The 24,885-nt window shown below is 43.5% G+C and overlaps 4 protein-coding genes across 8 annotated transcripts; all 4 read right to left on the reverse strand.

The window, feature by feature from the left end:
• Positions 1-249: 249 nt before the first annotated feature.
• mgat1a (alpha-1,3-mannosyl-glycoprotein 2-beta-N-acetylglucosaminyltransferase a) lies at positions 250-4,685 on the reverse strand. Its single transcript, XM_034611740.1, has 3 exons — positions 4,376-4,685; positions 2,258-3,176; positions 250-2,093 (listed from the first exon to the last, which is right to left on the reverse strand). Exons 2-3 carry the CDS (start codon positions 2,888-2,890, stop codon positions 1,395-1,397), a joined length of 1,332 nt encoding a protein of 443 aa, XP_034467631.1. The 5' UTR covers positions 2,891-3,176; positions 4,376-4,685; the 3' UTR covers positions 250-1,394.
• Positions 4,686-4,996: 311 nt separating this feature from the next.
• Positions 4,997-6,291, reverse strand: LOC117777165. The gene is made up of 2 exons (XM_034611748.1): positions 5,505-6,291; positions 4,997-5,428 (listed from the first exon to the last, which is right to left on the reverse strand). The coding sequence occupies exons 1-2, from the start codon at positions 6,189-6,191 to the stop codon at positions 5,342-5,344; spliced, it is 774 nt and encodes a 257-aa protein (XP_034467639.1). The 5' UTR covers positions 6,192-6,291; the 3' UTR covers positions 4,997-5,341.
• Positions 6,292-8,741: 2,450 nt separating this feature from the next.
• Positions 8,742-10,651, reverse strand: rnf183 (ring finger protein 183). Its single transcript, XM_034611749.1, has 2 exons — positions 10,439-10,651; positions 8,742-9,841 (listed from the first exon to the last, which is right to left on the reverse strand). Exon 2 carries the CDS (start codon positions 9,774-9,776, stop codon positions 8,793-8,795), a length of 984 nt encoding a protein of 327 aa, XP_034467640.1. The 5' UTR covers positions 9,777-9,841; positions 10,439-10,651; the 3' UTR covers positions 8,742-8,792.
• A 1,069-nt stretch (positions 10,652-11,720) lies between these two features.
• On the reverse strand, positions 11,721-24,501 carry dhx16 (DEAH (Asp-Glu-Ala-His) box polypeptide 16). Of its 5 annotated transcripts, XR_004616545.1 has the most exons (23): positions 24,216-24,346; positions 23,461-23,663; positions 23,061-23,293; positions 22,675-22,846; positions 22,516-22,572; positions 22,170-22,424; positions 21,818-22,051; positions 21,132-21,323; positions 20,819-20,929; positions 20,503-20,618; positions 20,185-20,395; positions 19,775-19,873; positions 19,529-19,681; positions 19,221-19,361; positions 18,906-19,068; positions 18,658-18,776; positions 18,032-18,099; positions 17,337-17,499; positions 16,482-16,643; positions 14,067-14,240; positions 13,731-13,799; positions 12,495-12,622; positions 11,721-12,022 (listed from the first exon to the last, which is right to left on the reverse strand). XR_004616545.1 is itself a non-coding variant. In XM_034611543.1 (21 exons), the coding sequence occupies exons 2-21, from the start codon at positions 23,656-23,658 to the stop codon at positions 13,671-13,673; spliced, it is 3,150 nt and encodes a 1,049-aa protein (XP_034467434.1). In that variant the 5' UTR covers positions 23,659-23,663; positions 24,216-24,501; the 3' UTR covers positions 13,599-13,670. The 5 variants fall into 5 exon arrangements, 3 of the variants coding, with proteins under 3 accessions (XP_034467434.1, XP_034467435.1, XP_034467437.1); XR_004616546.1 differs by lacking the exon at positions 13,731-13,799 and having other exon boundaries at positions 12,495-12,655; XM_034611543.1 differs by lacking the exons at positions 11,721-12,022; positions 12,495-12,622 and having other exon boundaries at positions 13,599-13,799; positions 24,216-24,501.
• Between the last annotated feature and the right edge of the window lie 384 nt (positions 24,502-24,885).

The following is a 24,885-nucleotide window of genomic DNA, read 5'->3' on the forward strand; positions in this document are numbered from 1 at the left end:
AATCAGTTTTCACGATCGCCGTCCTTTTACAGTCATATACACTACTCTTACTTTTTAGTATACTGCTCAGATTTGTAACTGTCTGTGGATATTGCACTGATGTAATCATCATTTTGTTTAGTTTCATTAGTGCTTTATTTCAATTTGTTTCCCCTACAAAGTTAAAGTCTAATTCAACACGGTATGCAGAAGTTTTTGCCAATTTACATTTTTTAGGGATTTCTGAAAAGAAAACAGAAACGTCTCTTCACATGTTAATGCCCTCGTTACTCTTTATTCCACGAACATGTGCCAAGGCACCATTATGTATAGATTTTTTTAATTCCTAAAAATATACAATCACAGAAATATTGCAATTTGAAAAGTATCAAAGCTTCAAGAAATAAAACATTAAAGAATATATTTTTAAAAAATACTTCAAATTAAATGTAAGCTGGAAGAACTGATTTTCATAAAAGACCAAAACAATGAGAATCTAACAACGGATTACAATGCAGTTATGACCAGTCACCAACACCATAAACAACCATACCACAGATTATGATTTCATATTTATACCAGACATAAACAGTTCAAAAAGGCTACTAGGAATTACAAATAATTCAAGCAAAAAAAGTGGCAAATTAGGTAATTGCATTGAATGCATTACTGAATGTCATGTGCACATTTAGCATTGTATAAAAAATAGATCTCTGGTGAATTACAGCAGTTGTGGCTAGCAAACTGTTTAGGCTGAATCCTACACTGTAAGAAGTGTTTGGAGTAATGAAAAAGACCTGAGTAGCATTGGCAATGATCCCTACACCAGACAGGGGGACCAACCATTCTGCAGTTTCAAGAAAAATGAAACACATCATTCAAGAGAAAGTTTAAGGACGTCACTCTTTGGTCTGGAATGCTCTCCCCATCTGACGTTAAGGCCCCGTTCAGACCTGGTGCTAACATCCGACCTAAGAGACTCAATCACAAGTGGACAGCTCCAAGTACGTCTGTTCACATCTGGTGTTTAAAGATACGTGTCCTAGGTACGTTTCCTGTGACTGTTTGTGATCGAATCTCACTTTCCCGCTCTGTATGCAAATAAACACGAACATCATTTTTTTGTGGTTACAAAATTATATTTTTAGCCGGTGAGTTTACATATGTGTCAGTTGTCATGCAAGTGAGAGCAGAGTCAGGAAGGCATGAGTGAATCAATGTGTCTCTACCATGGAATACGATTTTACTAAACAAATTTAAAAATCATTATGTCACACCACCTCTGCAATTGGTGCGTTCACATCTCTACTTGTCCACTTGTGATCAGATCACTCAGGACGGATGTTCACACCAGGTCTGAAGCGTGTTTTGGAGATTACAAAATGGTTACTGTACATAAGGTTTCTCCTGGTTTATCAGCTCCAGGTGCGATCATACTTCATCCATCCTGGAGGAGGAGCCAGGTAGATTCTCCTTCCTCTTGACATGAAACTGACAACTCCTCTGTATCCTGTTCTTGGGACTCCAGACTTCAAGTCATCCATGATGCCCAGGTTTTTGGCCAGCATTTTAAAACTGTCCTTGCTTGAGTATTGAAGGCGGAAGGGCCCAGGTCTTTTTAGCTGCCCCTGCTTTACATCTTCATATGTAACCACAGGAGCACTGTAAACTTCCTTTTCAAAATTGTTTCTGTACGTCTCCTCCTTCAAGTAGCTCAAGTCTAACTTTGTGAAAGGCACAAATTCGGCATTCAGTTTAATGTAGCGCAGGTACTTGTCATAAAACTGACCCAGACTCACACCTTGACGGCCAAACGTTAAAGTCCGTGAGACTTCAGGGCGGATACAGGCACGGTCGCGGCGCTGCTCTGGCTGACGCATCCAGTCGTCCCAGAATGAGGCAGGCCATTTTGGCTCCAGCTCCTCCCACACCTCCCCGAGGAGCATCCACCCCAGACCAGGGAAGAAGTCGGTCCGGTAGAGAACATCAGCCTTCCCAGGATCCACGTAGCCATCCCTGCCATTGTCATTCCAGGCGGACACACACCACAGACTCGGATCGGATTTCAAAAGTGGCAGCAGGGAGCGGAAGTACTCGAAGAAGTCTGGTGCCACCTAGGGTAGCAGATTAATAATTCAGTTTGGGTGACACATGAAACATGACAAATCAATTGTTATCAGCTGAAAAATATGGAACCTATGCAAAGAGTATCTACTCATTTATTAAAGAATAAACTTTTTAACCAGAGCAATTTAATAGTGGTTGCCAATACGATTACCTCCAAATCATCCTCTACAATCACAACAGAGGAATGAGAAAGGGTCTTGAACACTTGGTTGAGCGCCCAGTGGTAATGCCTGGAGATTTTGTAGTAACCCTGAAACTTCTTGTGCTCTGGCCGCACAGCGACGTCTGACAAGTTCGGCTGTTTTAGATGAATCACTTTATCTCCATAAGAGCGAATCACTTCAGCAGTCTCAGCGTGTCCACAGTCTTGACTCACTATGATTGGGTAAAGCTCTGCTGAGGGACGGTGCTGCAGGAGTTTGTCCAAGCAGCGTCTCACAGTGACCCTGTTACAGGCAATAACCAGGATAGGAATGACGGGCTCAGGTGCGGCTACGACCTTCTGTTTGTTTCTGTTCGACGGATCCCACAGTGACTGGTGACTCTTGATCTGGATCAGGATTTTCTTCTGCAGTTCGAGCTCTGCCTCGAACACGTCGGCCATTCGGAGCACATCTCCCACGACATCATTCGTAGGCCTTTGACCCACTTCCCCCTTCTCTTGGCCAGGCACGCCCGAGGGCCCGGGTGCTGGCCGGCCCCGCAGCAGGAGCACAAGTATGGCATTCCAGGTGATAAACACGAACATACTGCATAGTATGAGGGAGCCTTTCTTGCGGAACATGGCCCAGGAACTCGAAGAGTAGGAGGGGGGGTAAGGAGGGACGGGTCTGAATAGAGAGACGTGTCTTTGTCACAGATAACAGGAATGGGATATGGGAGGGGCAGCCAGTGTATCATCACAAGTACATGATCAGAGACGTGGAGTCACACCTCGACGGTTAGTGAAGTTGTGCAGACACAAAACAGTGTCAGTGAATGTGCAGCTGGATGAAGTATAATGAGGAGCAGGATTCATCTTGGAAGGAAGCTGTGATTCAGGCAGATCCTCAATTTTCAATATCTTCCATCTGAAATAATAAGGACATGATGCATGAGAATCTGATGTTTGTCTTTCTCATATTTAAGCAGAAATCAAATGTCTTTAGAGTATCTCTGAATGTCACATGAACACATCGATCAACTATTTAAACAGTTTTAAACTATTTAAACTAATTAATCAACTGAGCGCTGTATCATTTAGATAAGGGCTCTTAAAAGTGAGACAGCTTGGGAGAAAGGAACCTCTCTCGACCCACTTTAGTTTAGTTTTACTGAATTTCATGATAATGTTATTTGATCCCACAGACTGGAATTGGGCCACAAAGCAATATCAGCAATTATCAGAATATAATTTTCCATTATGGCAATAAAATGGAAGTCCATTATATATATATATCGATTAAAACTACAGCCTTCAGCAAACATCTTTAAACTCCAAAGTAAAAATAAAGTGACATTTATCGTGATTATTATCGATATCGACTAATGTGAACTTTTTATCCTGTTACTCAACCATTGAGCAAAGACCACCTCATATTGATTTTGACTGGATTTCAGACAGCACCATATATAAAGAAAGGGTCTGTACAGAGGTATTCATAGATTTCTGACTCTGGGAAAGTAAACGAAAAACAGGATACTGCTGTTACAGTCTCTTTCTACAACTATCTCTATTTCTAAATCACACACATTTGTGTTTCGACACAATTCATATTAGGGAAGGCCGTTATTTATAAAGCACAGAGGTAGGTTCAGGAGGCCGTACAGGGTAAACAACACAGAGACTAAATCAACATGCACAATTTAAAACCTGCAGGTTTGGAAAAAGCTTAATAAAAAGAGATTAAAAGAGGTACAATATACCTTTAGATGTCTAAAAGAATATTTTGTTCTTCTACATTCGCTGAGCCTGAAAGTGAAATCACTCAAACTGACCAAACGACTGATCATGAGAATAATCAGCTAATTAATCAGTCATGTAAATAATAAATACCACCTTATATTCATAATTCTGACAGTCAGGAAGTTGATATAACATGATATAACATATAGCATGGCGCTGGAGCTCCTCTGAAGTGATCGGTTCCCTCTGATCACCTGTGGCTGCTTCAGTCAAACCACCATTTATTCTGACTTTCGCATTAATGTGGAACAATGACAGTGGATCCTGAGTTCGGAACAGGCGGCGGCTCAGCGGGTTTAAACAGTGAGGTGGAGGAGCTCTTACCGGAGGCTGGGTGAGATTCTTATCTGGGGACACTTCTCCGTCCTGGGGACACTTCAGGCGCCGCCGCTCCGTCGATGACAACCGGGCAAAGTTTAGCGGCACAGACCGAGGCCGCGGGCGGAGCCGGTGTGAAACTGTCCCCCCCGGTAGTTTTCCACCGACTTAGGAGAAACTTCCCAGCCCGAGTAGTTTCTGTCGTTTCTGGCAAAGCTGTGGGAGGAAGAGGAGGAGGAGGTGAAGGAGGAAGAGGAGAAGGAGGTGAAGGGGGAGAAGTAACACGACGACTTCCTGTAGAGGCGGTGAGCGGAAGTCCCGCCCTAGCTGTCACCTTGAGATATCACGTGCTCCTCGGAAGAAAACATCGAGACAATAAAAATAAAATAAAAATAAAAATAAAATAAAATAAAATAAAATAAAATAAAATAAAATAAAATAAAATAAAATAAAATAAAATAAAATAAAATAAAATTAAATTAAAATTAAATTAAATTAAAATAAAATAAAATAAAATAAAATAAAATAAAATAAAATAAAATAAAATAAAATAAAATAAAATAAAAACATGGTTTCTCCCTCATTTGGAATGACCAACCAACCAAACAACAAACAAAGAAACAAACACCAAGTAAGAGGGCATATCTTTTATTATCCTTCCACATGTACAGAAAACTATTTTGACAGTTTCCAAAGGGAAATTTTCATGCCACAATATTCGCAAAACAGGGTCTTGTACCAAAAAAGAAAGAAGAGGGTAAGCTCAAGAATAAATTAACCTGCCTTATGAAACTACCCAACAGGAGGCCTGAATAACATCTAAAACAGCTAAATGAAAAAGAATTACCCTGTAAACAACCAGTGGTTTTCTTTGATCACTGGGTTGAAGTCCAGATGTTGTGTACTTTGAAGTAAAAATCAATAAATAAGGGTTCAAAGTGTGTTTTGGTGCTGAGGCCTTGGAACCCCCCCTCAGTCGGGTCTGTCCTCTGTGACCCTCTGTCCACAGTTGTTCTCAGAGGAGGTGAGGGATGTGGAGCTGAGGATCTGTCCATTTTCCTGAAGGATGAAATTATTTCAGTCACCAACAAAGTGTAAATCACGTGTTGTACCACACAGTTAAGTCGACACTCACCTGCAGGTCTTCATCGTTGAGGCTTTTCTCCTCCTGTTGGCTCAGTGGTGAATCATCAGACCTCCTCCACACCACCAGCCTCACAGACATGAAGTGTGACAGCAGAGCAGTCAGAGAGACGCAGGGACTCTTTAAACCCGTCCGCACCAAAGACAACTGTCCTGCATTTAAACACGGGGACGTTATGGAAACTTTCCAAACTGCAGCCGGCAACTCGCTGCTTCCCTTCAGAGGTATAAAGTTACAGATGTGTGCAGCATATGTTTCGCATTCGATCACTTGGATCATCCTGGAACATTTATCTGTCACAGGCAGGTTCGATTTCAGTTTGTGCGTCAGCGAACGCACCAGCGCGTTCTGAACACCGGGCGCCAAGCGGGACAGTTTTGGATCATATGATTTATTAATCTCGCTGAAATCTTTTCCTCTCAACACGTTACCATCCGCCTGCGGGGACGCACACGTCACAGTCAGTCTCCCTCCGACCGCCGCACGCTCTCCCACCTCCCACGCTGAGGGCCGGTTTGGCCGGTTGCGCTCAGCCGGAGGGTCGCGTCGCGCTCCGGCGGCCAGTCCGAGGCTGCAGCCGGCGGATGCAGGCCGCTTGGTCGGCGGGTTCCTGGCCCAGATATTCCCTCTACACCGGAGGACAGCGGACAGGGCAGAGGCGGAGGGTGTGGAGGCCATGGTGGTCGATAATATCCACTGGGATTGCGCACTTTCTCATTCAGCCCCTACCCGAGCGGCCACTTTACCTAAAGGTTAATTTGTGCAAAAAGGGGGGTGGGTGGGGTGGGGGCTCCTTTCTGGGGGGGTCCAAACCGACCATATTTGCCTCGATGGATCCGAAGCAGCACAGGGGGTGTGTCTTTATGGGACAAGTAATAATAACATGTAAATAAATGTATTTTATCAGCAAAATATAATTATAACAAGTAAAAGTACTCATGACTCCTTCTGAGTGTTATAATGTTGTAGGTAACTGGTGATATAATTATCGATGCTACTAACCAGCATCTTAATGTTGTAGTTAGTCACAGCAGTGGAGTTAGTTTGAATCCCTTCATATTGTGGAATAGATAAAACTATAATAATGCAGCTTTGATTATATGTGAGTGTAAAGTGCCTTGGTATTTGCACTTTACCTTTTTTTATTTCCATTAGTGCCACTTTCTCTTTCTGCTCCAACACAATCCAGAAGCCATTTTTTAATTCTTTACATTTCTCTTCAGATTTATACATTTGAACAACATTCAATTCAATGCAGTTTTATTTGTAAAGTGCCAAATCACAGCATATTATCTCAAGGCACTGAGACCTGACAGTTCCCATTTAGACGACCGTGGAGAGAAATAACTTCAGGAAGACACCTCTGGGATCAGACTCAATTATGTGGGCGGGGGCCATCTGCCTTGTCAGGTTGGGGTGAGCGAAAAATGGGGGAGAGAGGAGAGGGAGACCAGGAACAGTTGTGATACAATAAGAGTGATACTCTCACAGAAAACCCTTTCTTTATCTGAGTCAGTCAGGCCACTCCTCTGATTATCTGTGACTGGAGATGCAGTTGCACTCTTTGGTTGTTGTCTCACTGGACCTATGACTCTAAATCAGTGAACCACAGCATTCTACTATCTGCTCTCACTATAGTGTGGGCATCTCAGACAAAGTTTCTATCTCATCCATCTTCCTTCATGGGGACATAGCATGGACGCATTTCTTTACCCTCCTCACAGGGGTACCCCAAGGCTTGATGCTGGGACCCCTTCTCTTTGCAACATATACAGTACTTCCTTGTGTCCAGTTATCTAATACCATGGTTTCTTGTATCACTGCTGTGTAGACGACACCCAACTGTACCTGTCATTCCCACCAGACAACCCCAAGGGAATTTGACCGTCAACTAAAACTCTCAAAGACTGAACTTGTTTTTTTTTCTAATGCTTTCAGACCAGGGGCATCTTTCTCTATCCTCAAGAGCACCTTGTCTCCTAACGCCTCAAAACCCCTAATAAACACTTATTGTTCCATTAATGTCACCTGATCTCCCAAACCTTGTGTTATTGAACAGATTTATCACGTATAATTACTTCAAAGTCTCATATTGTACTCAGGCTTTAGTGTTGTTTCGCAGTTGTACATCACATTGAGTAAAAGCAGCTGCCAAATGAGTAATTGAAAATGAATTAGCCTGCAATGTGTTATACAAGTTATTCCTGTTAATAAGCATCTTACTTTTTCTGTATGTCACTAAGCAACATTTGACCCTGTCTATTTGAAAGTGACATTAAAAGTCCAGAAAGTTTAAAGGCTAAAAGTTTTCTCTCCGGTCATTCCTGCTGTTTATTCTAGACTTCCATGATTTTCTTGTGTAATGTTTTGTCCATGCCGACATCAGAGAGTTGTTGATTGCATATCTCATCTCACAGTTAAAACTTTCCCCTGAATTTCCCAAGGGCCAGAGAGAAAAACAGTGTCAGGGTAAAGATGCTCGGGTCGTCAAACAGGTTCACCGGCCTCAAAGCAGAGAGTCACAGCAACAGAAACACAAACAGGAGAGACGCAGTATTCAAGCCTCCCTGTTAACTCGTCTGTTTGCACCACTAGAGGGTATCGGGTGTCTGAAGAAGCCATGCAGGCAGTCACTCAGTAAAATGGACAGGATGTTCCCACTATAGTGAAATCAGGAATATACAAAGAACTCAGAGCAGTTAGGAGCAAGCTGACCAGTGTTTAATTTCCAAATTACATTTTCAATAAACCCAGATTCTTTTAGAGATAGAAGTGTCATCTTGTGCTTTGGAAATACTGAGCAATGAGTTTTCAGTGTCTCAACAGCAAACAGCTCTAGGTGATACGAGGATATGATCTTGAACAAAGTCAATTCTTAGAAAGGAAAAGAGAAAATATATTAAATATACACATCATCTATATGCGTATGTACAATGAGAAACAATGAACTGGTATCTGAGCTCAGCCTGATGCAATAAAAAGATACTCAAGACTTCATGATCAGAGTTTAGTGCATTTCAACATTTACAGCTTATTCATCATTATGAGCAGTTTCCTTACACACAGGGTATTTCACAATAAATCACAAACATGTTCCCAAAAGAACACAAAGGTAAAAAAAAATATTTGTGAGTTTCCCCTTTTTCCTTCATGTGCACGTTAAACCTGTTTAATAAAAAGTTGCCGTCCTTGTTTTCCTTCATTTCTTCTCCTCACGAGTCAATTCCATTCAATTCCTCCACTTGAGTCTTATCTCTACAACACATTGTCCCTGTCCCTTCAGGGTCTAGTGAATCCACCTCCACTTCCTGGTGTACTGTTTGACGTCTGGTTTTGTTGGGGGGACAACTGGTGAATGACCATGTTCGGTACGATCACAAAGGCCAGAATCCCCACCAGCATGAGCGACGCAGTGATGACAATGATGGTCACCACCACGGCGTAGTAACACCGGTCCGAGCGGAACAACCTGCGCAGGCGACCTCTCACCCTGCTTGGAGGCCGACCTACATCCACCACAGTGGCTTGTACCATACTCTGCTCCATTGCATTGAGTTCGAGGTCACCGCCTGCTGTCGCCTGCCCGTCCTGACTCTTCTTAGGCAGCGTGATGGCTGTAGCCTTGGTGGGGCTGGTGGGAGGAGGGTTCTTCAGGACCAGTTTTCCCTTGTTGCGCTTGAAGCGGATGGACAGTACCCTCTGCATGTCCGCTGGGAGTTTGCTGATGATGTCCTCATTGTTGCCCAGGCGTGGCAGGTCCTTGCCATGTGGGATCTCGGTCAGCTCACGACACACAGGGCACGACAGAGTCTTGAGCTCAGGGGAGGTCACGTTGATGCGAGCAAGGCACTCCAGACAGAAGGTGTGCCCGCACACCAGCAGCTTTGGGGTCCTGAAGATGTTGTCGTAGGAGCAGAAGCAAATGGCGCACTCGGTCTCCTCCACGTCATCTTCAGGGGGCTTCACCTTCCTGCGGTCGCTCTCCCTATCTTTCCTGTCTCGTCTCCGGGCCTCCTCGCTCCTTCCACGCTGTCGCCACTCTCTGTGGTGCCTGTCTCTTTCTCTCCTCCTCCCTCTTTCCCCCCTCTCTGAGTCGATACTCCTGGATCGTCGAGGTTTTGGTGTCTTCTCCCTCTTCAACTGGTCCTCCTTGCTGCTCCTCTCCTTCTGGCCCAGTTTGGGCTTGACGTTGGGGGCCAGTTGGGGTCCCTGGCTCTGGCTGCGGCTCCCCTCGCGCCATTGTCTCTCCCTGTTATCGCTCATGTTGGAGGGATGAAGTTAGAGGTAGGGTGACGGCTGGAATCGGATTCCCAGTTTCCCAACAGGAGCTGTGGAGAAGAACACCTTGGATGAGTTTATTTCTTCCCGGAAACATAATGAGGAATTTACCTGCACGGTGACAAGTGCTGTTTCATGATGATGAAGCAACAATGCCAAACCTCTTGCTATCTAAAAATACATCTCTATTGTATCAAAACACTGTTTGTTTAATAGGCCTGAGCACATCTGTTCTGGGAAGTGCAGAACTGAAGGAGCTTCAGATTTTATTATTATTTCATGAGGATTTTAAGATCCTGCTAATTGTGGTCGAAACATTTCAAACTGAGCAAAGTGTGACGGCTTCACAGCTTCATTGTTTTGAAACGTCACAGCAAACATTCCATCATACCTGCTGATAGTTAGTCATTAACCTCGGGTGTAAAAACCCAGGGGAGACTTGCAATTCCCATTTCAGCAGCTGTTTTCTTTCAAATTGGTGAAAATCTAGTTTGACATTTGTAAGAAGTTTAGTGACAAGTGTTTAAACTGTCTGATATTTAAGGATTGAGGCCCAGCTTGTGTTCAAAACAAGTTCCATTCTAGGTTTTAGACAAACACTTGAACAGGAAACCTATTAGTTAGAATTTGCAAACACAAACACTCACCTGCTGAGGTAGATAAATGTCAGATCACGTCGCCAGAGATGATCCGACAAGTAAAATAATCCTTTTGTGTGTCAGTGCAGCAGTAAAAACCTGAACATGATCAAACTTCATTACTAAAAAATTTAATGAAATAAAAATACAATGAAGAAAAGCTCTCTCATGAACTTCTGGTCTCTGTGCAGTCCCTGTTACTCTGTTGGCTTGTTTCCTCTCATGGCTTTACAGCACCGCCTCATCTTAAACCCTCCTCCTCACTGCCTCTACTCCAACCAGTCAAACCAGCTGGACCAGCTGTTGTAGCCTGTGTTTTTTTTTTACCATCTCTGTGGCAAATGTAGAATATCAGGTCATTGACTTACAGTTGATAAATCTCACACTGAAGCAAAATCAAACTGACAACACATTTCATTTTTCTTCATTCGACTCAATGCTATTCTCTTTTGCATATCTCATGTTTTACTTCCTGTTTTTCTTGATCAGATCTGATGAGTGCGGCCTCCTGACGTGAGATACACATCCAAGTGCCTGTCGGGAAATTTCCACTGTTCCTACATTAAAAGACAAAAGGTACAGCTCTGTCAACACTGCACTTATCAGCACCTCATACCTGCCATACCTCCACCCTGTCACTCTGGAAGGTTTACCGTCCAAACAGGAACGACGACGCAGCTCAACCTTTCCTCGCTGCACTGTCCCAGTGACCTTACTTTTCATTGGAAGCCTTTTTTGAAAACACCCAGACTGAGACAACGGCTCATGACAACACATTTAAATATGTGGCACTGAGTTTCAACAGGGTTCTAAACACTGCAGGGAAAAGTTGTGTTTTCTCAGACAGCTCCTCCTGAAACTGAGCGATGATGCGTCTCTCGTATAAAAACCTGCTGCCGTACGAAGGCCCCAGAAATGTTCATGTTCTGAATTGAAAACTACAGTAGTTCTCAGTAGAGTGGATACTTCTGCCAAACCCCAAACAGTCCCCTTCAATTCAATCAAGCTGCAAATTTCACACACTCATAAATAGCAGTTCCCTTAATGAGCCTGATCATGCCATTTAAAGAAAGCATTCAAAAACTTCAATGGGTTCTTCTGATTCGGGGGCGGCTCAGGGGGTAGAGCGGTCGTCCTCTAACCAGGTGGTAAATGCTAGAAAAGTGTCCATTTAAATACAGACCGTTTTCCATTCCCTGACCCATAATGCATCCTTCCACCATGTCTCATGTTAACCCATCAAGTAGTTTTTTCCAAACCAAACAAACCGACTAAAAGACGGCTGAAGACAGAAGCTTCTTGTCAGATGAACACTGGTTTTATTATAAAGTAGAACAACTTCAAGAAGGTGATTCTGTAAAACATTTTCCAACTTTCCAAACTGACAGTCGATATGTAGAACTTAAACCAGCAGGACAATAACTCCACAGGAAGCTGTTTAAACATGGCGTCTAAATACAACTTGTGAAACAGGGACTTGACTGGAGGGACTAAAACCAGAATAACCCAAGTGACTCCTTGATATATGGTGAACACGAGTGCGATGACAGCAGCACCAAAACAGGTTGTAAAACTTTATTGCTGTAGAAAAATGAAAATAAACAAGATAAGGAACCTCACACGTGGGTGAAACTCATTTGGAAATGACTCGGTTTGAGTTTGGTGGAGACGTGGTGGTAATAGTCCATACGTCCAGTTGAACAGTCAACAAAGCTTCAGGTTTGTTATTGAGTCCACGGTGAGTTACGGGAAGCTCACATCCAAGTGCATTAATGTTTCTTTGTTGCGGCCCCGCTGACGTAGAAAGTTTATGATTAAACCCGTCGCTGAGTTTGTGACCTACTTTTCACTTCATCTCTCCGCTCCATGTGGCCTGTGCTGAACGCTGTTACTGATCGAGCACCGTCAAAATCTGCCATATTGAGCTACAGCAGGAAATAATTTCACATGTAGCTGCTCATGAGCCAAACTGGCTCCACACAACTACATCTCCACGCCTTTCCTCTTTATTTTTATGCATTTTTCAAGCTTTCAAAGTCATTTTCCTGTTTTTACGCTGCCATGTACTAGGGAGGGAATGTGCCCCTGTGCTTTCTATTTGTCCCGTCTGTCCCCTGAGTGTTTGTCTCCTCTTCAACCCAGCTCCTCTTTTGTTTTCCCCTGCTTACGGGGCATCTTCTTGCTGCGGCTGTCCTCAAGCAGCCATGCACTGTCTATCTCGATCACCTGCCAAAGGAGGAAGAGAGAATATGCAATGTGATAGTGATATGAGACGGAACACAGTTAAGTATTGTACAGGAAACTTCGGCCCACTTCCTCATTAATGTGCAGAGTCATGACCCATTAACAGATATTCGGTGGAATCCCTCTTACTGGACTCAGAAGGAGGTGCGTGGCCGGTGAGTACATGCGCAGGGTGCTGGAGGTGGAGGTGGAGGGCCACCTGAGAAGGCAGGCCGGCAGGGTCACCCAGGAGGGCGTGAAGCTGGAGCGGGGTCACCTGGAGAGGATGCTACGCAGCATCAGCACCAATCTGACCGTCAACAGGAAGAGCTCGCAGGGGAGGAAGAGGAGACCAGCCAGTGCTGAGACGGTGAGTTTACAACAGCAAATAAGAAATCAAGTATTTTTTTCTCTTAGTCAAAGTGCAGCTAATATCTCACCATTTCAAAAATCCTCCACAGTTATGACTGTGAAATATAGTATTTTCCCTGCCATTGAATCTTAATCCACACGTGAGTGGAAGAGGAGACTGAGGATTCGTTAGTCGAGCTCAGAGCTGTGAGCCTCGTTGGTCAGGGGAGGAGATGAGTTTGGCGACAGCTCTGCTCTGTTGCAGGAGAGACGGTGCCGATTACTTGCTGCTGTGTGAGAGAAGAGAGCTGGTGGAGCTGAAACAAGATCTGGAGGCAGCGCTGAGAAATGCACTGACCCAGCTACAGGTGATTCAGCCTGTGACTGTTCTGTCTTCATCCACCGACTCGCTTCCCCTCGCTGAGGAGCAGGATTCATCTTGGAGGGAAGTTGTGATTCAGGCAGATCCTGAATTTTCAATATCTTCCATCTGAAATAATAACGACATGATGCATAAAATAAAATAAAAAACATGGTTTCTCCCTCAATTGGAATGACCAACCAACTAAAGAACAAACAAAGAAACAAACACAAGTAAGAGGGCATATCTTTTATTATTATTCCACATGTACAGAAAACAATTTTTACAGTTTCCAAAGGGAAATTTTCAACCCAGCTCATCTTTGGTTTTCCCCTGTTTACGGGGCATCTTCCTGCTGCTGGTGTCCTCCAGCTCTTTGCTCTTGTAGTAGTGGGGAGCGACTTCAAGCAGCCATGCACTGTCTATTTCGATCACCTGCAAAGGAGGAAGAGAGAATATGCAATGTGATATTGATATGAGACGGAACACAGTTAAATATTGTACGGGAAAGTTCGCCCCACTTCCTCATTAATGTGCAGAGTCATGCACCATTAACAGATATTCGGTGGAATCCTCTTAGGGGGTGTGGGAGGTGTGACATTTTCAACAGAGGCTGTTTTCTGTGTTTCACATTCACGAAAACAAGCGTCATACCACAGCCACTGCAACACAGCAGATACTTGAGCAAGAGATTCAAATGACCTGTCTCATGAACTCCTTCGTGGTGAAGACCAGCTCGTGGTAGATGAGCCAGCGAGGCTGCTCCTCGAACAGCGAGCTGTTGGGGTGGGTGTAGACCGTCTGCTGGTGCTTTACCGTCTTGTAGCCGCCTTTGCTCAGTCGCGACGTGTGATAGAAATATCCTGCCGTCACCGCCTGGGAAGAGCATACAGGGGGAAACAGGAGTGTTTGGTCAACATGATAACGACTGGGTCCTCCAGTCACAAGAACAACACAAGATGAACTAGAATGGGGATCAGTAGAGACCGTACCTCCGCCGAGGACAAACAGTCCTCTTACATTAAATCAAGCTGCACCAACTTTCACACACTCAGTTCTATAAATATGTAATTTTTTTTATCAAGATCCATGAATTTAGTAGTTTATGCCTGATATAAAAATGTGGAGAAGGGATCTGTTATATGCCCTCAATGAGTTTACGGTGCATATCGGCCAATATGGATATTTGGGGGCTGATGGAGTAACAAAAAATGTCTTCTGCCGATATATGCATGTAAAAAATTTATAAATAAATGTCGATGACTCCTAAGACGTCAAGATCAAACCCTTATGACAAAGAATTGTAATTGAGGCTTGATAATTTACAGGTTAACCATAAACTTACCACCATAAAAATACGATATGTCTGTGAAAGGCTCATATCAGCCAATTGTTACTGATATATACACTAATATCTTGTGATTGGATCACTCAGAATGGATTTTAATATCAGGTCTATATATATATATATACACAACAAATGAGTTGTGGGATTTCTTTTGCCCATTTGGCTGCAGGATTTTTGGACACATGCAAAATGCAGCTTGTGGTGAAAGAAGGTGTAACCCAGCTACTTAAAGGAACGCCCTTCTGCTTATCTCGAGTGGTTTAGGTGTGTGCTCACAACACACAGTAGAGCCTGATATGAGGGTATTCACACAGCCTCTGTTCAGGGACCTTACACTGTTCCTCCTAGAGTTTCAGAACAATGTACTTTTTCTGAAAGCCTAGTATTTTGTCAAACGGGTGTTCTTGAGCAAACACAGGGCCTGTATCTCCGAGTGACCTTTCACCTCCCAATGAGACATACAGCTCAAAAGATGAAATTCAACTTCAGAGAAGGAAAAGGATAAATTTGTTGAAAGGATCATGTTGACAGGAGCTAAGACAAGCAGCTTTCGACCCGGAGGCCAGTAGCGCGTTTTTAGTCCTGTTCTCCACTGGGTCAAGTTTCAAACAGTCGTGTCTCATCTCCAGTTGTTTACGTTGTTAAGCCTTATGTTTAACAACAGTCAAAAAAAAAAAAGAATCAAATATCAACTGCAATGTGGTCATTATCTTTATGTCATACTGATGCTGTTGCCATAACTTCCCTGCTCTCGTCTCACTTTGACAGTTACAGCACGTAAGTAACAGACTGAACAATGGCTCAGTAGGAAGTATTTCAATCGGATCATGTTACATGAAAATTCTTTTAACACTTTTAAAAACAGGTTTCTGGTGGAGTGATCATCACATTCAGGGCAAATGGTTCCTGTTCTACAAGGACAGTTTATCTGTTGATGTTTGCTCAGCACTTCAACGTGTTGAACAACATACTTTACGATGAAAAACAACTGCAGCCTTATGTGAAGCAGAGTTTGCTCAAAGGTTGAGGATCTCTATGAGCACAGTTAGCAGGTAACTATAAAAACAGGCACGTTTACTGGTGTCCTGAAGAGAAAATAATTCAGGTGAGGCTGGAGTCAGTTTCATGTGTCATTAAACTATTTGTATTTTACTGTTCGGTGAGATCTGCTTCAGTTACGAGGAGTTCTTCTGGATGGATGATTCTAAGGAAAGTGAGCTGTGTTTATTTTAGGAGCGAGGGACAAAGTTCTGTCTTTGCGGTGTAACGGAAGACGTTGTTTTCATGCGAGACAAAGGAATCAGCAGCAGCATGCATGTTGGTGGGCCGGGCACTTGGATGACAAGGTAACTAAATAACAGCTTCACTCACCACTGTTTACATAACATGCTCATCAGATGTGACCAAACCACAGAGCAGCCATGTTCCCACTGAGCCACACAGAAGAAGAAAAAAGAAAAGAGGAGGCGGCTCACAGGATTGCTGCAGTCTTCACCTCTGACGATATAATGTTTGGATGACGTTGACGTTCATTTGATGCATTCAAACTAGTGTTGAGTACTCGGCTCGTACGTGATGACGACAGGACGCAAGAATGTCACACAAACTTAAAATTTAGTTCTCTCCCTAAATTACAATTTGAAACTACAACTAACCAGATCAAATGCAAAAAATGTAACAAGACGCCTTTAATTAACATCAGGAACTGACCAATGCTTTGGTCACTAATCTGTGGTAAAACTTCGGGTGACTTTCTCCGCAGCACTCACCTTGCGAATGGGCACACTGTCTTCCGGGGAGGTGACCACCTCCACCTCAATGCGATCCATCAGACCCTCCAGCTGCTCCCTGACATCCCGGGCTCGTCTCATGGAGCGGAACTGGATAAAGTTCTCGTAGCACCACTGTGTGGAGAAGCCGCTCTCCACCCACTGAGGGAGAAAGACATCGTGTCTGCAGTTAGCACACAGCAACACCGGGGCTATACTGTTATAGGGAATGGAAATATCGTAGGGCTTTTTAGTTTAATGCTGCAAATAAGTGGTTCCTAAATTCAGGATCTGGATTCTACAAGGAGTCACAAAAATCAAGAGTTTGTGTTATTTATTATAGGAGAGGAACAATTTAAAGGGGACATAGCATGCAAATTCCACTTTGTTAGTGCTTCTACAGGTTAATGTGGGTATCTGGCATGTCTACCAACCCAAAAACTCTGGGAAAAAAAACACTCGCGCGTTTTGTTATGGTTCCTCTAAGTCAGAAATGTCATGCTTGAGTGACTCGATTGAGCTTCCTGGGTTTTGTGTCGTAACAAGGAACTGGAAGTCTCCCTACATGGCCTTGTGGTAAAATGGGCATGCTATGTCCCCTTTAAGAAAAAAAAATTGAGTTTGCATTAGTATTCTTTAGTGAAATGTTGTGGTTTGCTTTTGCCATTTAAGAGGCCGAGATGCAAATCATGAACACTAGTAGCCAACTGGAAACAACATCAACATTTCGAATTCAGTATTGTGATCGACTCTTCATGTAAATAGGTGGACAAAAATATTTAAAAAAAACGTCATTCAGTTTGATTGGTATTGATGGCGTCAGCTCGAACTGCTGTCATCCAGCTGCATTGGTACCTGTGTGTAGACGTTGAGCAGCACCAGGTGGTCTCCCCCTGGCACCACAAAGTTCATCCTGGCGTTGTCGGCGTGCACCATCTTGTCTTTGGGCCGGTAGAAAATAGAGTTGTTCACCGACAGCATGGCGGCTATTGTCAACACTTCCTCTGAACACTTGTACCTGGAGAGAGGCGCAGAAGAAAACACGAAAAAGAGAAAGCAACAATAACTGTTCCCCTCTTTACTGATGTAAGTTTTTCTTATTTGTTCACTGAATAAACAGCCAGTTTTTTCAGTTTCAGACAAAGTGAATCATCCACATCCAGCAACTTACTTTCTGTATCATTTATATTATTAAACCACCTTTATCAGATTAAAAGATCAGAACAAAGGTGAGTTAAAACAAAATAAAGCATGTTAACATTACACCTCTATGACTTGGTTAAATTAGAAATAGTTTTTCAGTAAGACGATTCATTTTAAATTCACATTTAGATATTCTCCTGCCCTGTTATATAAAATCTTCCTCTCAGCACATTGGGCGGGCAGATGGCTTCACTCCTGCAGTAGCTTCCATAACCTCAAATTCCAGCTGCATAATCACGTGTAAGGAAACCGATGTCTCCAAATGATGTAAAACATTTAATGCTTAAGTATTCAGGCAGGAAATGCTTCCCGTTAAATGAACATATAGAATCCGACTGAGGACTTACTGCTCGGAGGCCAGGATCATCTTGCTCATCATGGGGTCCACAGGTAACTCAGCCATCCTGCGACCCAGCTGACAGAACAGAACAAACATTACTTATTCATTCATTCATCCTCCATAATCACTGACTGACAGGACAAGCTCAGTGGTTAAACTTCTGTTTCATGTATCTTAGAATCGTGCTCGTGGGCGACCCCTTCAGGATCAGGAATGTTCAGTATGTGCAGAGTGAAGATGGACACTGACGACACACGTCAAAACAAAGGATACATATCTCCCTTCTGTGTTTAAAGTGAAGAACGTTTTTTTTGTTGACGACTGTTGCAGATTTGAATGTGGGAAGAAGATAAAGTGGGAATATTTAACCCATTACCTGTTTCATATGTATGATGGTACAATAATGATGTTTCACGTTATGTTTTTCTTCTAGAAGACAGAATAACTAGATCTCTGTATCTGCAGGTCCAGACTAAAACGCAGCCTCTGACTTTTCAAATCAACATTTCTCCTTTTTATGGGCTCGAAACTCTGGAGTAGAGTGGATGACACAACATCGTTGTAAACAACAACGATGCCTTTTCAAACTAAAATGTATTAAATATTGAATACATAGAGGCCATGAGTTTGTACCTTGGTGAGCTCTCCCAGGTGGTTGAGTGCTCCCAGAGCGTAGAGCTGCTCCAGGGCCAAGACCAGAGTTTCATGAGGAGGTGGGTCCATGAAGTCAAAGTGAATGAGGTCATTGATGCCTGGGAACAAAACAGAATTAGCTCATTGCACATTCACAGCCACCAAATCGTGCTCAGCTCCAACTTGATGACCAAGTGTATGAAATGTCAAGATTTTAAAAATCACTCATGAGCGTGTTGTCTTCTCACCCAGACTCTTCAGCAGAAGGACTACGTTTCCCAGGTTGGTTCTCTGAATCTCAGGCACAGTCGAATCCTCCATTTCATGTTTAAAAGCCCACGCTGTGTAAAGCCTGAAACATTTCCCAGCAGCCACTCTGCCTGCACGGCCTGCTCTCTGGTTGGCTGAAGCCTGAGAATGAAATAGAAACACACAACGTGAGGAACATTTAAAAACCAACACAGACTCTCACAACACAAGACTTGTAGGAAACATTCTTCTGGAAACGTGCAGTCACTACACTACCTGCTTATAAATAATTACGTAACACTGATGGCAGTTACCCGTGAGCAGGGCGTGACAATGAGCGACTCCATGCCAGTGCGGGCATTGTAACTCTTCTGCTTGCAAAAACCAGGATCAATGACGTAGATGATGCCATCTATGGTCAAGGAAGTTTCTGCTATGTTGGTAGCCACCACCACCTTGGATTGATGGGAAAAGATGACACAGCACCAAGAGATTAAATTAGATAACGTTTGGAAAAACAAAACAGAGTAAAGAATAAATCAGGAAGTTTGGGGAAAAGGGACTGATTCACAAATTGAAATACATCAATGTCTTACAGCAGAGAGATTAGACATTGACTCACCTTCCGGGCGCCAGGTGGAGTGGGGTTGAAGATCTTTGCCTGCATGTCAGACGGCAGGTTGGCGTAGATGGGAAGTACCAGCAGCTCAGCTATCTTAGATCCCAGCCGCCTGCATCTCTCCTGGAGCAGCTCGCAACACGCTTCGATCTCCTCCTGCCAAACACACACAGGGGGGCAAAGAGGTTAAAGAGCCGACAGACAATCAAAGAGAACTAATAAAAGATGAATGATTTATATAAGCAATACTTGTCCAGTGAGGAAGACCAGAACGTCTCCAGGAGACTGGGTGACGTGGATCTGTAGCACTGACACCACACATGCTTCCAGGTAGTCGGCCTCTGGAGCCTGAGCAACACAACAAACAGAAACTTAAAACAGTCTGCTTGATTCTTTGGTATTTATCAAAACACAGACTGACTCTCACAAACACTCAATAACATTTTAAAGCAGATCTCATCACTGCTACAGACAATTTAATGTAGAAACGGTCTGGCCACCCCGAGAAATGTCCTATACAGAAGTGAAAAATAAAGTTGTTTGGAAGTCTTTTTTTCTTTAGACATACCCAGGGGAAAGCTGTCATGTTCCATCTTCAAGCTTAAAAATTAAGCAACAAACCATAACTTTATCAGTTAATACAAAAAAAAAAATCCTACTTTAGTGTAGAAGATATCGACGGGGAACCTCCTGCCTGGGATCCTGAAGACAGGTGCGTCGTCGAAAAAGCAGGAGAAGCGCTCGGTGTCCAGAGTGGCGCTGGCCACCAGCACCTTCAGGTCGGGTCTGAACCTGGCGATGTCTTTAATCAGACCGAACAGGATGTCTGTGTGGAGAGTTCGCTCGTGGGCCTCGTCTATGAGGATCACACTGGAGGGAGACAGAGAATACAAAATGATAAATAGAACCCACACGAATCATCATATGGCTGATTGATACATTCATGTTTGCCGATATGATTCTCTTGTTTGCATTACCTGTAGCTGGCCAGGTCGGGCTCGGTGAGAAACTCTCGGAGCAGCATGCCGTCGGTCATGTACTTGAGCACCGTTCTCTCTGATGTGCAGTCTTCAAAACGAATGCAGTAACCCACCTGCACCGAGCAATGAAGTTTATATGAAGAAATACATTTAATCGTTAGAAAAATGTTGTCAATAAAACTCTGAAATAAATACAGAACACTAGGAAAAACCTTAAATACTGACTCACAAACACATGAACTACCGTATGAGCCATTATTTAGATATTAAATATATTCCTGTAGCGTCCTGTAGGATAATGTGCTCAGCTCACCTCATTCCCAAGTTTGACTCCCATTTCCTGTGCCACTCGGGCTGCAACTGACATGGCTGCCACTCTGCGAGGCTGCGTGCATCCGATCTTCATGCCTCCTTCACTGTAGCCCTGAGGGAGGAACAACGGGTCATTTTCATTGGTTACCACCTGACTTCAGTTGTTTTAATGCTCAAACATCCCAAATTTAAGTTTGATGAGAAATCTAGTGTCTATGTAAATTTTAGCTGTGTACACGAGTGACAGTTTAATAGTAGAGTACAACAAGTTTAATATGCAAGTATATGTTGCTTTGATAAGAGTCTGTGCTCACGTTTTCCAAGAGATACTGTGGGATCTGGGTGGTTTTTCCGGAGCCCGTCTCCCCTTCAATGACCAGGATCTGGTGCTTTTGGATGGCGGCTAGCAGGTCCTCTCTGAAAGGGAAGATGGGAAGGCTGCGTCGGACCTCCTGCATGGACTGTTTCTTCTGCTCCGCCTGCGACAGAGACGGTTCCTCCTGATCCTGAAGTCAACAAGGTTAGAAGGAAGAACGACTTCAGTTTCTCTAGATTTTCCTATTCACTGCAAAATGATTATCAACTGTGAAGGAGGTCAAGCCTGCTGCAAGAAATCTTGGTGCTTTATTTCATAGTCATTTAGGTTTTGAGCAGCATACCACAAAGTTGGTCCACTCATGTTTTTATCGTGACTCTTGAAATACAAACTTTCTGCACGCTGAAAAGACACAGTGATAACCTAACATGCTTTTATTTTCTCGTGTGTCAATAATCGCAACAGCCCAAAATCTCCAGGTCAACTCCAGACTGCACAAAAAATGTTTTAGCTTCTTTACAGAGTTGACATTAGGATCTCACAGATTACTTTATGGCTCTTCATGGCCTCCCTGTTATGACGTCTCAGTAGCACGTGAGCTGGTACATACGAGATCTTCAGGCCCAGTGGAGACCCACTTGAAAACTCAAAGGGGACAGTTAGAAAGCAGAAGATGAAGCCCACCTTATCGGCCCGAGTTCCCTTCATGGTAATGGCAGTGCTGACGAAGTCGATCATCTCCTCCTCCTCCAGGATCAGCTGGTACTTGTCCTGCTCATGCCTCATCCCCAGCTCTCGCTCCTTCTTTGCCCCGAAGCTGAGAGAGGCCGTCTTCAGCCTCTCCTCCTCCCAGCGGCCTTGCTCCCCTCCCAGCTCCATGGGAGATTCCTCCAGCACCAGGTCCCTCTGAGGCACCTCCTGGTCAGTGGGGAAAGGGAGAGGGATGGACAGAGGGGGAGAAACAAACCATTTAACCCATGTACACAGATGACTGTCTCTGCGCAGTGTGTCAGTACCTGGCATCTCTTGTTCCTACCTTGCCTCTCTTTTCTTCCGGCATGTAGTATCTGTTCTTCCTCTCCTCGTGTTCCTTGGCACCGGCCTTTTTGTAATCTTTAGCCAGGTCGCGAAGGGTGCGTTTGTATTCTAACTCCTTTTTCTCCCTCTGAGTCAGCTCGTCGGTAGAGAAAAGGTACTCGTCGTCAATGATCTCGGCCTCCAGGTCCTCCAGCTTCTCTGACTCTCTCTTCTTTAGATACTCCCAGCGAGACTGCTTCCTCAACTCTGGCAACTAGAGATGGAAAGACAACGACAAGAAACTTTATTACACAGTTAAAACCATATCGTCTATATCACCACAAGCAGAAACTCTGAGCACTGACCATTTGATTTTGATCCTCTTCAGCCATCTTCAGCCTCTTCTGAGCTTCCTCGTAAGCCTGAAAGGAAAAACACACAAAATATGAAGTTATTTATCTCAGGCATGGAGGGTCATCTTTAAAAACTGAATGAATTATGTTTGTCATTCCGTTGTCTCCAACCTTTTTGTCAGTTCTCTCCGCTATATTGCGGGTCTTGTCTTTGTCTTTCAGCCTCACTCGCTCGGCAAATGCATCTCTCTCTTCAATGTCTTGCACTCGCTCTCGCTCTTCCTTCTCCCATTCTTCCTCCTCCTCTTCTACTTCTTTCTGGACCGACTGGCCTGCATTACCCCTGAGGTCAGGAAAAGAAAATGCATCAAACTGCTGCATCTTTACAAATGTAGAACTTTTTAAGTCAGGCAAACTACAACCAAAACTGCATATCACCTCCAAATAAATGTTAAAAAAAAATGCAATAACAATTCAGTTGTAAATTTTAATCCTAGATAGCATATCCTACTATCAACAGTATATACAAACGTGAAAATAGAAAATGTCTGGATTACCCTTTAGGTGCTTCATCCTCACTGGACGACTCACTCTCTTTCTTCTTTCTGATGTGCTTCCTCTTGTTTCCTCTGTCCTTACTCTTCTTTTTCCCTTTTTGTTTCTCCACCACAGTTTCTTCATCACTTACACTGTCTTCCAGTAACGTGTATGTGCGATTCTTCCTGTCCATTTCAATGGCTTGCCGTTCTATCTCCCGGGCGGGTTTCTCAACAACTAGCTTGCGAGGAATCTGTTAAAACAGGGACGAGAAAAAATTGTTAGAGGTTTCATTCCCACCAACACGTCTCAGGCAAAAAATGCAAACACATACTGCAACATTTGAAGCATTTAAAGATAATGTAAATGTTTTAATATCAACATCTCACACGGTATGAAAATACAATTTTAGCACTGTACCTTGTCGAAGAGCTCTGTCGCGAAGGCAATCACACTCGGGTTGATATCAATCGTGCCCGTCTGCTCGAGGCGAGTCACGAAGTCTTCCGCATTCATCGCTTTCCGTGCGGTGCCAATCATGAACTGAGCCACGTACCTGTCACTCAACCCCAGGATGTCATGGAGACGGTCATTGACCCACTGCTCCAGATTAGCCATGATGCCTGTTGAAGGAGCACAACGCAAGAACATATGTCGTCAATAACCCACACGTGGTTGTGTGCCACCAAGAAACTACTGGTTGCAACCAAACACTCAAGAGTAAATCATCACGATCATCTTTGTGAAGCTCAACAAGCAGAAACAGGACTATTTTTAAAACTAGGAAATGAATTACTATCTTAAAAGTATGCTAGCCCCAATTAAAAATCAACAACATCATAAGTGGTTATAACAATTAAAGTGAAATTACATAAGAAACTAGAAATGTTGGTTTCCATTGGTTTCTCATGTGACCAATAACACCTACACGTGGTTATTAACATAGACGCACACGTGTGTGTTTGATGACATGTGACTGAACTTCTAACGTCTGGAATAAGATCACCACCGGTTGTCAGATCGCTTTTTTATCTACATACTTAAATTCGTGGTCCTGTGTTTACTTCAGCCACTGACTCGTTAACGTTGCAGTAGTATATATTTCTCATGCTGTGTTTAAACACGTTGATCTGCTTCGTTTTAACACAAAAGACCGAATACAGTGTTTCACTCACCGCTTTTCAAAAGCGCTCGAACAACGTTGTTGTGGTGGAAGTAGCAGCAGCAGGTTGGGAGTTAGCTAGTTCAGCTAACTACTGCTACATGTGAGGAGCTAGTTTGAGTCGCAGCTCACCAGTTCCCGATACAAAAAACACGTAAAAGATTACGTACGTCCCTCCGCCGTCATGTAAAGCTATTTATTTGGGTCCACATTTAAAAACAACACATGTTTTGCTAACGTAGCTTGAGCGCGCCGAAGTTGAAAGCGGAAACGCGTCGTGTAAAAAGCACCGAAGAAGAGCAGAGGGAGCCGCGTCAGGGAGCTTTGCCGCGCTCACCGCCTCCTGCGGCCATCGGAGGAACTACATCCGACTATCCAGCTCTTTCACTTGCTTTCAGAAAGTTTTCACGTCACTGATAAAAAGAAACAACAGCAAAATAACAACAATGTAAAAATTACAACAGCAACAGCAAAATAACAACAGTCACATAACAACAACATTAGTGATAGAAATATATGGTATTATGACTGTTTTTGTGGTCTCAGTTGTCCCATTACATTCTAACATTGTGACGTGTACGGTGGGTCTTTTTTAAACGTTTTCACCGATTTCTCACAATAAGAATTAATGGATCTCGATGAAAAAAAATTCGGCATATTTAGGAGACTGATATCGATGAGTG

This window comes from Hippoglossus hippoglossus, chromosome 16 (genome assembly GCF_009819705.1).
Source record: "Hippoglossus hippoglossus isolate fHipHip1 chromosome 16, fHipHip1.pri, whole genome shotgun sequence".
Classification (NCBI taxonomy): Eukaryota; Metazoa; Chordata; class Actinopteri; order Pleuronectiformes; family Pleuronectidae; genus Hippoglossus; species Hippoglossus hippoglossus.

Coding starts and splice junctions, on each gene's coding strand:
- mgat1a (XM_034611740.1), bottom strand. CDS start 2,890: ATGTTCCGCAAGAAAGGCTCCCTCATACTATGCAGTATGTTCGTGTTT. Junction 2,094..2,257: donor TTGTAGAGGATGATTTGGAG/GTAATCGTATTG, acceptor CTGCTACCCTAG/GTGGCACCAGACTTCTTCGA.
- LOC117777165 (XM_034611748.1), bottom strand. CDS start 6,191: ATGGCCTCCACACCCTCCGCCTCTGCCCTGTCCGCTGTCCTCCGGTGT. Junction 5,429..5,504: donor TCAACGATGAAGACCTGCAG/GTGAGTGTCGAC, acceptor TTCATCCTTCAG/GAAAATGGACAGATCCTCAG.
- rnf183 (XM_034611749.1), bottom strand. CDS start 9,776: ATGAGCGATAACAGGGAGAGACAATGGCGCGAGGGGAGCCGCAGCCAG.
- dhx16 (XM_034611543.1), bottom strand. CDS start 23,658: ATGGCTAATCTGGAGCAGTGGGTCAATGACCGTCTCCATGACATCCTG. Junction 21,324..21,817: donor AGGGAACTCGGGCCGATAAG/GTGGGCTTCATC, acceptor TGTTGACTTCAG/GATCAGGAGGAACCGTCTCT. Junction 14,241..16,481: donor ACAGTGTGCCCATTCGCAAG/GTGAGTGCTGCG, acceptor TGCTCTTCCCAG/GCGGTGACGGCAGGATATTT.